General features: G+C 50.3%; 1 protein-coding gene across 1 annotated transcript; it reads left to right on the plus strand.

Annotated features, from left to right (window-relative positions):
• Positions 1-291: 291 nt before the first annotated feature.
• Positions 292-10,690, plus strand: SLC2A2 (solute carrier family 2 member 2). Its single transcript, XM_037406934.1, has 11 exons — positions 292-461; positions 1,144-1,239; positions 1,777-2,051; positions 2,555-2,679; positions 3,473-3,588; positions 4,788-4,950; positions 5,796-5,983; positions 7,076-7,180; positions 9,069-9,170; positions 10,048-10,251; positions 10,499-10,690. Exons 1-11 carry the CDS (start codon positions 429-431, stop codon positions 10,688-10,690), a joined length of 1,599 nt encoding a protein of 532 aa, XP_037262831.1. The 5' UTR covers positions 292-428.
• The last annotated feature ends 559 nt before the right edge of the window (positions 10,691-11,249 follow it).

Here is an 11,249-nt window from a genome sequence, read left to right on the forward strand (position 1 = left end):
AACCCAGCACAGAAGCCAAGAAAGGTGTTGAACATCCCTAAATAGTCTGTAGCATGTTCCCAGGTCCCTGGCATGTCACATTGCAGACTGTTCAGCTGAGGGCCAGCCCCGAACCAGCCTTTCAGCTGGATCATTTGAATTTCCCAGGTCCACTCCATGTCTGTGCAGATCTCCCATTGTTTCATTTGTCCCCCCAAATGCCAGGATTGGTAGTGGCTGCTCTGAGCCGTGCAGTGGCCAAAGAACGCACGGAAGGCTTGGGTTTCTCATTAACTCCAGAGTTGATATAGTCCCATCTCTCAGAGCACCAGCCAGTTTTGCTGCCTCCATCCCAGTCCTGCTGTCCCTCTTTCCCTGTCCAAGCTCTCACCTCACCCTGCAGCCCAGGACGGTGACCGCTCCCGGGAGGACAGCGGCGGAGCTGTGGGATGGACGAGAAAAGCAAAATGCAAGCAGAGAAGGTAACCGTGGCTTGGTGGTATTTTTGCACTAGAATTTCTGTAGGAGCCCAGCAATAAGCATTGGTATTTTTCACTTGCCAGCACTGAAACTAACTATAAAATTTCCCTCCTCCAATTAATTGCTCTTTGATGTCTGTATACTGAGTGCAGGGGCAAAGGGGTGAAGAGATTATTTTTTATTTTTAAGAGCTCTGGCAGCTCATTGGATAATTGTAGCTGCGATGGAAGGATATAAAACTTAAAACAGCCCTGCTGAAAAGCACCGTTTTGGTCATTTTTTCCTAGCTGTTCTGCTTCACTGGTGGTGCTGCCCGTGTGCTGGGGACGGGGCAGGGCACGTCGCTGCTGCTGCTGCCTGCGCTGCTGTACCAGGCAGAGCTGCCGCCTGCATGAGCACTGGGACAAGGACGGGCAGCGCAGCAGGGAGAGCCCTGGCACACATTGCTCTGTGTGGGGCAAAGCTGCTCTGCCCCTGGGGGCCTGATCCTGCCTACCCCCAGGGGCTTTCCCTTCTCTTTTGGAGTCAGCCAAAGCGCCCGTGCTGCTGCAACAGCATCCCTGGATGCCGCTGTCCCAGCCAGCTGGGCAGTGGGGTCCCTTGGGATAGGAATGGGGTGCAGCCCCCCAGGTTTGGGCAGGACTAGGACAGCGGGGTGAGGCTGTTCTCTGCTTCCTCCCCCAGCACCTCACAGGAACACTGGTCCTCTCCGTCTTCACTGCAGTGTTGGGCTTTTTCCAGTACGGCTACAGCCTGGGTGTCATTAATGCCCCCCAGAAGGTAAGCTGAGCCCCCAGTCTGCACATGGCCAAGTGACAAGGGCTTCAGGGCAGCCAGGGCTGGTCTGTCCCTTGCAGAAGCCCTCAGGAGAGCTCCGTCCCTTCCCCAGCTGCTATCTCCTGCAGTTCAAAGTCCCTGCAATAAGGCAGTGGGGTGAGAAAATGGCGAGGACCCCCCCCTGCCACCTTACTAGTGAAAGGAGTAGGGCTCCGCACCTCGTGGTGCCGTCCCCACTGCAACGCAGTCCCCGTGCCCAGACCGAGGGACAGCACCTCTCCGTGGGTGCCGAATCCGGACACCACACTCACCCCATCCCTGAGAGATGGCACTGGATGAGGGGGGATGCTCCGCGCCTGCCCCTGCGGTCCCTTCCCTCTGAGAGTCTGGGTGCTGGGGAGCTGTGGGGGACCCCAAGATTTCACCCCTGCAGAGCCTGTGAAGAAAAGCTTCTCCTGGGGCAGGAAAAAAAACCAAAACAGGGGTTGATGGTGGCTATAGATTTGAGCTGATGGCATTTTTCCTCTTTGCCTATCACAGGTGATAGAAGCCCACTATGGGCGTGTGCTGGGCATCGTCCGCCTGGACAGACATGCCACCAACACTTCTAGGGAGGATGGCACCATCCCTGTCCCTGGCACAGAGCCCTGGGGTGGCACCGAGGGCACATTTGCACCCCCAGCCAACATCAACGATGACCTTGCCACCTCCCTGCACATGCTCACTATGTACTGGTCCCTCTCCGTCTCCGTGTTCGCTGTCGGCGGCATGGTCTCCTCCTTCACCGTGGGGTGGATCGGTGACCGGCTGGGGAGGTGAGAGGACCTTGTGTGCTACAGCCCAAGCTTTTTTCTTTGATTTTTCCTCTAGAGTCATTTCCTCTTCATAGAAATAAAATTTGCATTATTTCCCCCTAATTTAATGAAAACACTCCCCCTCAAATCTCCAAAATACTGTTCCAACCATCACAGAGGTCTGGCTTATTAAAATCTTCAATTATAAATCAGACATTTTGTTGCAACTTTTAGCGCTTCAGACAAGCAGCTAATGAGCAGCCTTGATTAACTTCCGAATTCCCCTCGCTCTTTCTTTCCATGGCAAAAGGAAGACGAGAGCATCTGAACAGCATTTGCACAGGATGTATAACATACTTTTAGCTACCCTGACTGCACCTCTGCCTGGTATTTTTCAGTGCCTACATTCATTCTTTTTTCCCCTGTAGTGCTAATTAAGTCACTTAATAGCTCTGACTGTATGTCGCGATGGCTGCTTTGGCTGAAGAGGTGCCAGAGCAAGCTGTGCTGCTGCTGCCTTGCAGGGTGAAAGCCATGCTGGTGGTGAATGTCCTCTCCATCGCTGGGAACCTTCTCATGGGGCTGGCAAAATTTGGGCCATCTCACATACTCATCATTGCCGGGAGAGCAGTCACGGGGCTGTACTGTGGTAAGTCCAGGCAACGTCAAGCATTGCAAACTAGTCCCTCAGCAGGGTGCTGAGTGCTCCAGGGCTGTCATTAAGAGTTTCCTATATTTTTTCATTAATTTTTTTTTTTTTTTTTTTTTTTTAATTCAGAAGGGGTTTCACAGGTTGGAGTTTCCCTCATCTCCCTCTGTCTGTCCTTCTTGATCCAGGATCTTTCCCAGAAATATTTGGGTTGGCTCTATCATGAAATCAGTTTATTTTGTGTATCCTAGAAAGGAGCAAGTCCCTCCTCTGTATCTCAAGGCTTAATCTTGCTGGTGGCAGTTGTAACAGTGCGTTATTAGCCATGCTGTTGAACAGGTTCCCTAGACAACACTACTATCTAGCAGATAGTACAGGAGCATTGTACCTAGAGAGGATAAAAGAGTAGGCAAATAATATGGAATTACATTAGAATTAGCTTAGAAATAACAGCTCATTATCACTGTTACTGGTATGCAAATACAGTACAAACACTAAAGGCACGTTTTAAGAAAGCTCTTTACTCTGTGATAACTTCTCCTAGCAGATGATCTCTGCTCCATGCTCGCTAGTGTGTGTTCAAGCAAAAAGGCTTCCTGGCTTGGGGCTCTGAATCCAGGGATATCCGAGCCCCTTTGCAAGGTGCAGGTGGCTCCCAGCCAGGCACGGGGGTCTTGGTGGGATGTGGGATGCAGCACACAGGCTCCATCCTCCTTTCCTGTTCAGGAAGTGGTTTCTGCTGGTTGCGGAGCTGTGGTCTGGAAGAGGTAACGCCCGTATGTTCTTGGTGCAGGGCTCTCCTCCGGACTCGTGCCCATGTACGTCAGTGAGGTCTCTCCCACGGCCCTTCGAGGAGCGCTGGGAACATTGCACCAGCTTGCTATTGTCACGGGTATCCTCATCAGCCAGGTAAAAAGGAAAGTGCTTGAGTCCAGAGAAGCTATTTCAGACATGAGGGATACCCCAGTGATACGCTGGGGTGTCACTCACCATTCCACCCAAAAGCTGAAGGGCAGTGCAAAGCAATCTGCTCTGATGGGGTTAAACTCCCTCCCACCTTGAGTCAGAGGTGTCTTAACAAAGATGACTTCTCATGAACTAAAAAGTACTTCTGCAAACAAATTCTCTCCTCTCCTAGCAAGTTTTTGTTAGCATCTCGTCAGAGTCAGGCTGGATCCTGAACACGAGATCCTTGATATTCAGGTACTCAAAAGTGGCTTCATCACAGAAGTAGGGAGCCCAACGTGCCCGTCAGCATTGCCCACCGTGGCAGGAGTCCCAACTACATGACAGATGAGCACATAAATGTACCAAAACCCAACACATCCAGAAAAACTTAATGCAGCCACAAGGTTCATCTAATCTGATTTAGCCACAGACTATGGGCAGACCATGGGGAAAAACACGCACAAGGCAGATCCTGCCAGCTTCACTGGCTGTGGGCATACCAAAAATGCTTTGCAAATTATGGAAGGAAAAAGGTTGCAAGTACTCACAGCCTCTCTGGAGCACCTTGTCCAATACCATAATCACACGCTGAAGCAAAGCTCGAGTTAGCTTGCTTGCTGAGCCTCATGCTGCACTGCAGCCCCAGTGCTCAGGCTGTGCTGGTTAACAACTGGGCATCTGGGGCATCCTGCACTGCGTGGACCTCCATCCACACTTTGCTCCTTTGTAGTTGCTTAGGTCACATATGCCCATAAAATCCCACACCCTAGAAACCCACTGTAGCAAGGTCTGAGGAGAAAACATTTCATCATCGTGCCTGTATTTGCTGAGCTGTTTATGCTGTGGTTCTGGCCAGGCACAGGTCTGCTGGTGGCACATCCCAAGGAGGACTGAGTCACCCCAGGGTGGGGAGCAGGCTCGCAGAGGATTGTCCCACGGCATCTGTAAGCCAAAGTCTTGCTCATGACATTTTATACCATCTGTTCGTTCCCTCCTTGTAAATGTGCATCACAGTTAAAGAAATCTAATTGCTAGGACTGAGAATTGGTATTTGCTTCTAGTTCTCTTCCAGGTTGTCACTTTGAAATGCCACGGTGGTCAATTGCTCTCATTTTCTAGGGTATAAACTAAGCCATTCAAACATGCCTCAATTATTCCAGGTTCTCGGACTAGAGTTTCTCCTGGGTAACGACAAGTTGTGGCCCCTGCTCCTCGGTCTGTCTGGTGTGGCTGCCCTCCTGCAGTTCTTCCTGCTTTTGCTGTGCCCCGAGAGCCCCCGATACCTTTACATCAAACTGGGGAAGGTGGAGGAAGCTAAAAAAAGTAAGATAAACATTCTGGGCTTGCTTGGAGTTGGTTTTATACTATACATAGTATTAAACACAGATGGAAAAGCCCAGCTGAGGGCTCACATGAGTAACTGGGTATAGTTGCTCCGTCCCACAGAGCACATTTGCAGGAGGGATTTCAGACACCTGATACAGTCTCTGCCTAAGGCACGCTTGCTTCTGTGTTGCTGAGGGTGGTGTGAGCCTTAGCATGTTAGTCCTTTCCATCAGAGATATCGAATCTAACAGATGCTCCCCCCCAAAAAAACCCCGTTCAGTTGGAAGGGATTTCAACCAGGTGTATGAAGGACATCACCTAAGGGCAGCTGATCCCTTTGTCCTTGGTGCTATTTGCAACTACACAGCAAATCCACAGCAGTTACTGCAACCTCCTTGGCTGGTTCCAGCCATCTCTACAAGGAGTAAGAGCTGCCAGTGGTAGGACACAGCTGAAACTGAGGTGAAAACCCGTGGTTGAGTAAAACAGAGCATGTCCACGTGCCTGGGGGCAGAGTTGCATGCCCATGCTCCGAGGTGCTGCAGCATAAATTAGCTGTGGACCAGAAACTGTTGAGATGTGTTTGCATGGGATTAATCAGCATTGCTGAGGGATGAGGCTCAAGCCGGGTGTCTCAGAGCTTTCGCAGAACTAATGTGCTGCTGCCTCTTGCCAAGCAGACACACCTTTGATCCTTGATGTGCCATAGGAGTCCTCAGAGTAAGAGGACACTGCTGTCCATGTGGCTGGCTTACCCTGAGTTTTGGCTAGACAGATTCTTGTCCTTGCTCTGCTCCCTATCTACCATTGAAAATAAACTGTCAATCTTTTTTTTTCTTCAGGTTTGAAAAGGCTTAGAGGAAACTGTGACCCCATGAAAGAGATCGCTGAGATGGAAAAGGAAAAGCAAGAAGCTGCTAGTGAAAAGAAAGTCTCCATAAGACAGCTTTTCACTTCTTCAAAGTACAGGCAGGCTGTCCTCGTGGCGCTGATGGTGCAAATATCTCAGCAGTTCTCAGGCATCAACGCGGTGAGTCTCCCCAAAATGTTTGTCTTTAAAGAAATGCGTGCTGAGCATGAAAAGGCAATGCTGGCTCTGTCCAAGCCATGTAGGGGTGAAAAGAAGGTTTTCCTGGGATTGCAGTAGCCTCCTCGGCCACCGCCATCCATGTTGAAGGTGGACTTCGCTGCCAAGCTGGGCTGCAGGAGGGGAGAAGGTGCAAGGGAATTCCGCACAAAACCAGTGGGCACAGCAGGTCCACAATGAGGTCTCCCATGACCCTCCGCCTATCTGAGTTCATCAGCTGTTTGCTCTCTTTAATGATTACGTGCTCACCCCAGGAACCACAGAATCACTACCTTCTAGCTATTTTTAGCTAAATAGGTTGTGCATCACCTCCTGAGATACCAGAAATCACCATTTTACACCCAGGAGCACAGAGCCTCCTTTTCAAAATCAGCTAAGATGCAAATTTTTCAAAGTCTGGTGGCAACTTTACAAAGGTTGAGGCCTCTGTCACACCAGCTTTTAAAATTCAAAGAGCATTTCCACATCTCAAGGCACAGCAGCACTCAGGGATGCTCAGCCTCAAGGGGCTGAACTGGGGTGAGCATCCCACGGAGCCCAGCTGCCCTGGCTCAAGGCCATGCCCAGCCCCAACCACCAGCCACAGGGTCAGCCACCCATTTACCTCCTCTCCTTAACTTCCACTGGATAGGAATTGTCTTATTTTTGGACAGAAGGGAGAAATTGGAGTCATTCCAATGTAGTGATAATATTTTAAAATTAATGTAAAACTCAGTCATATTAAAGTATTTGTCTTCAGCATGCAGTGCTGGTGATCTGACTTTCAAGATTAAACACGGGCCTACATAGGAGAAAACAGTTTTAAATGTGCAAATGCAGTAGCTCAGGAGGGGAATTACAATGAGCTTTTTAGCTCCCTCAGGCTCCTTTGAAAGTTTCAGCTTTAATTATTATAATAAGCCATTAAAAGTTGAAAAACTAATCATAATTAAATTACTTCACATCTCAGCCAAGCAAACGCAACTCTTCCCTCAAGAGAACAAAAAGTTCCACCAGCCCTGTTGCCTAATCCTTCATCCTAATGTATTTTGATAGATCTTTTACTACTCTACAAACATTTTTGAGAGAGCTGGAGTTGACCAACCAGTTTACGCAACCATTGGTGTTGGAGTGGTGAACACAGTCTTCACTGTTATCTCCGTAAGTAAATATTTCTGCCCCCCAGACTACAAAAATACATAAGCTACAATGTCATTTTGAAAGGTGGTTTTATCCTCGAGCTGGGGCTGGGATTTGCAGTTTTGCAGGGCTGACCCTGCACATCTTAGAGTAAAACTCATTCCCTGGGCAAGTCTCGTTTGAAAAATCAAGCCTTGAAACGCAGCCTGTCACTACCAAACAGCACTGCTAACTGCCTTATGAGTGAAAACTGCAACACATTGTTCAGGGAAGCTTTGGTAGCTCAGCATTTCCCCCCAGAATAAAAGTTGTCTTTGAGACCAAAATCCTGTAGGTCCTGTTTCCCTTGGGGAGCAGGCAGGGGACTGGGGGTGTGATGGGGAAGGCAGCAGCTCACAGTCTCCTTCTTACCTGTTATATTTCAGATTGTTTTCTGTATGCACATAGCACCTGCAGAAGCGGTATCCAAAGGCTGTTCCGCAGAAACAGAAGTAATCTAGCACCTAGCCTCATTGTAGCTGTGCAGTGCTCTGCAGCAACGAAGGGATGGTTCTGTTTTCACAGCCTTTCCCTTCGTTTGTCCCTCTCCTGAGAGTATTAACACAATTCCTATCAGCAGGCAACTCTTTTTTAATGTGGCCATTAATATAAAAAGATCAGAAAATGCCAAGCCCATTTCCCTCACACCTCTAGAGGGACTTAGGGAGCAAAGGACTTACACCCACCACGAAGCAGGACCAGCTGCAAGGCAGAAATACACAGCTCTAAGAGATCTTCGTACAGTGTGCATGAGATAGGAGGGCTTGGGGTGAACCTGCTTTAGAGGAACTCTGTCACAGGTCCCATACAGAGGAAACAACATGAATATTTATTGGGAAATGAGGCACGGAGGTGTGTGGCTGGGAGGGGTCTTTCGCCAGCTTGGAGGGTCTCCTGAAGTTTGATCTCAACCCCAGGGCTCTGGTACTTGCAGCCTGCGGCATTTGCTCTTTGCTTCTTTTGGCCACAAGCACTTAAAAATTACCTGCATTTGTCAATAAATGACAGACCCTGATCAAAAGGCAGAAGCACTGACAGCCGGGTGGACCTTGGCAAGGGGAGCACGGAGTGCAGGGGCTCACCCTCTGCAGCTTCATGAGGCAGCAGGAGGAACTGCCTCCAGCCAAAGAGGTGGTCTCTTGGAAGCATAAATGGCTCACTGCAGTAGCAGGAAAGGTTTTGCTGATGGCCAAAAGTGTCCTTTCGAGCAGAGGGGAAGAAGCAGGCAGCCTCAGAGGCTAGTGCACAGTATCTTAGAGCAGGCCAGATGCACCGTGCTCTGGAGCTACCTACATCTCCCCATGGGGTGAAGTGATTGGTACAGACTCAGATGTCAAAAGTTGGGTGAGATGACCAAGAGGAGCTGAGAAGGAGCAAACTAAGCCTTGTGGCCTAACAGGGAAGCAAAAGGTGTCTGGGAGCAATCGGAGGAAAAATCCTGACTCCAGCTACTACACGACTATCCCTGCCATAGGACAGGCAAGGTGCAATGGCCCGTGATGTGACTTGAATCATGCTACATTTTGAAGGCTGCTTCCAAATTAATGCAGACCTAGTAAGTTTGTTCTTCCCGGGGAAAAGAGGGAGAGAGAAATCCCAGAGTCAGTAATACATGTGTAAGAACAGTGGGAAGTCCTGAGAGCTTGGGATTGCACGAGTTCTGAGTATCCGAGGTTTTGCCTCACCCTCAGTCTGGCTCCCCCCCCCAGCCACCATCTGAGTTTCTGACACTTGGAAATCAGGACATAAATCTCTGCCACAACAGCTAAAAGAGCAGGAGTGTGGCGTAGTTGTTCACGGCTAATGGACCTGATTGAACCTCCTGGGAGCAGCGGTGCTGGAGACTGAGCTGCTACATGTGTTTCTACAGGTCTTTCTGGTGGAGAAGGCGGGCAGGCGGTCCCTGTTCCTGGCTGGTTTGATGGGCATGTTAATAAGCGCCGTGGCCATGACAGTTGGACTTGTGCTCCTGGTAAGGATTTCTCTCCATTTTTCCTCCATGGTTTTCAAACAAGAGAAGAGAACCCACCCCTTTAAAGTGAATGTTTGCATTTTCATCTCAAGTTTAGAAAACATTTGTCCTTAGAAGGGACAGTTCAAATAGCTGGAGCCACCTCTGGTTACAGCAGTGCCGGAGGACATTGCACTCTTTGGCCCCCGAGATACACCCAAGGCTGCTAGAAAGGACGTGTGTCCCCTGTCCCCTCCCTGAGCCCGCTGAGAACCTCAGCTCCTTACACTGTGCCATTCCCACAGCATAATCCCATGCCTGCTAAGAAAACCTAGGAATACCTCCACGTGCAAACAGTGTGCCCTAAACCCTCAACCTGCATCTCCCTGGTTTGGTGCAGGGATGCTAGTCTAGTATCTTCTCATAAAAAAGGGACAAATTATTCCTTCCGACATCCAGCAGAGGGGTCAGGCTGTGAGACACGGGGCAGAACAGGCAGAGGATGGAGCTGGCCCCCATCGTAGTCAGTCCAAACCACTGGTGCAAGCTTCTGTCAAGATGTAAAACCAAGCGAGGGGCGGCCTCCTTTACTGAACACCCTGGTTATTAAAGACAACAGCATTTTGCCTCTTCCTGGCTGGACTGCAGGCAAGGAGAGGGCTTGAAGGCACAGCTGAGCTGATAGCTGTGAGCTCCACCGTCCCTCTGCAAGCGGCCAAGGTGGCACCACACACCTAGCTGGCACCTTGCACAAGAGTTTAGAGCTTTAATTATTCATGTCCAGTCCCCACTTGTCTGAATAGAAAGAAGTTTCTGAAATAGAAGCCTAATTAAAATTATTAGTGGTAATTAATGAGAGTCGCGTTGGGACCACAACACCGAGTGCACCCCCTTACAGAGCCAGTTTGCCTGGATGAGCTATGTCAGCATGGTCGCGATCTTCCTCTTCGTCATCTTCTTTGAAGTTGGGCCCGGGCCCATCCCCTGGTTCATCGTAGCCGAACTGTTCAGCCAAGGCCCGCGCCCTGCTGCCATCGCTGTTGCCGGCTTCTGCAACTGGGCCTGCAACTTCATCGTGGGAATGTGTTTCCAGTATATAGCGGTAAGAAATCCCTCTAAACCCACACAAATCAATGACACTTGGGCACGACCAATGACAATTGGGACACAATGACAATGGGCACGACCCCACTGCTGGGCTCCCGAAGCAGCCCAGTGGGACATGGCCGTGCCTCCCAGATCTCCGCCCCCAAGTCCCGTGGGGCACCTCAGCCACCCAGGGTAGGAAGGGGAAGCTGTCCCTGCGGCGCTGATGGTGGTGTCCCCTGTTCCCACTTCCCCCACTGCAGGATCTCTGTGGACCGTACGTGTTTGCGATCTTCGCGGCTCTGCTTCTAGTCTTCTTTCTGTTTGCATACTTCAAAGTACCCGAGACGAAAGGAAAGTCCTTTGAGGAGATCGCAGCCGTGTTCCGCCGCAAGAGGCTCTCAGCCAAAGCTATGACTGAGCTGCAAGACCTGCGAGGCAGCGAGGAGGCCTAGACATTGCCATGCACCCGGAAAGGAAGGACCAAGCACGGACCTTCAGGCACTGCGGAAAGAACATTGGGCAAAAGTCTCATTTCACATAAACCTTGCAGCTGGCAGACCAGGAGGACCCCTCCAGCAGATGCCTTCTGGCTGCTGTGGCTCACACCTCTGAGCTGCAGGTGCTAACCTGGCATTTTACGCTGAAATACTCGGTACAACTGTGCTGCAGGAGAGCCAGGGAAAGGACAGGAGGAGTATGTTACATGTGTGTCTCCATGACCCACTGGAAGAGCCCAGTGGGATGACGATGTTACTAGTTGACAAAGCATTACATTGAGCGGGGTCATCACTCACCTGGAGCTAAGGACAGACAGGCTGGCTGATGCTGTAGCCTCATGTTTTCACCTTTTTGTCCCATGCTTGCTGCCTCCTGCTGAGTGATCTGATGCCTTTGAGAAACCAACTACTAGTGCAGTTGTGCCACCAGCACACAGCGCTGATCACCTGAGGCGCTAAGGAAAATGGACTGAGCAAACTCCCCCTTACTCTTGCCCGTGCAGAGGATCAAGGT

The sequence above is a fragment of the Falco rusticolus genome, chromosome 13 (assembly GCF_015220075.1).
Source record: "Falco rusticolus isolate bFalRus1 chromosome 13, bFalRus1.pri, whole genome shotgun sequence".
Lineage (NCBI taxonomy): Eukaryota > Metazoa > Chordata > Aves > Falconiformes > Falconidae > Falco > Falco rusticolus.

Excerpts from the sequence above, each read along its gene's own strand:
- SLC2A2 (XM_037406934.1), top strand. The coding sequence starts at position 429 with ATGGACGAGAAAAGCAAAATGCAAGCAGAGAAG. Across the intron at positions 2,680-3,472 it reads AGTCACGGGGCTGTACTGTG|GGCTCTCCTCCGGACTCGTG; the intron begins GTAAGTCCAGGC and ends TTCTTGGTGCAG. Across the intron at positions 3,589-4,787 it reads CGGGTATCCTCATCAGCCAG|GTTCTCGGACTAGAGTTTCT; the intron begins GTAAAAAGGAAA and ends CAATTATTCCAG.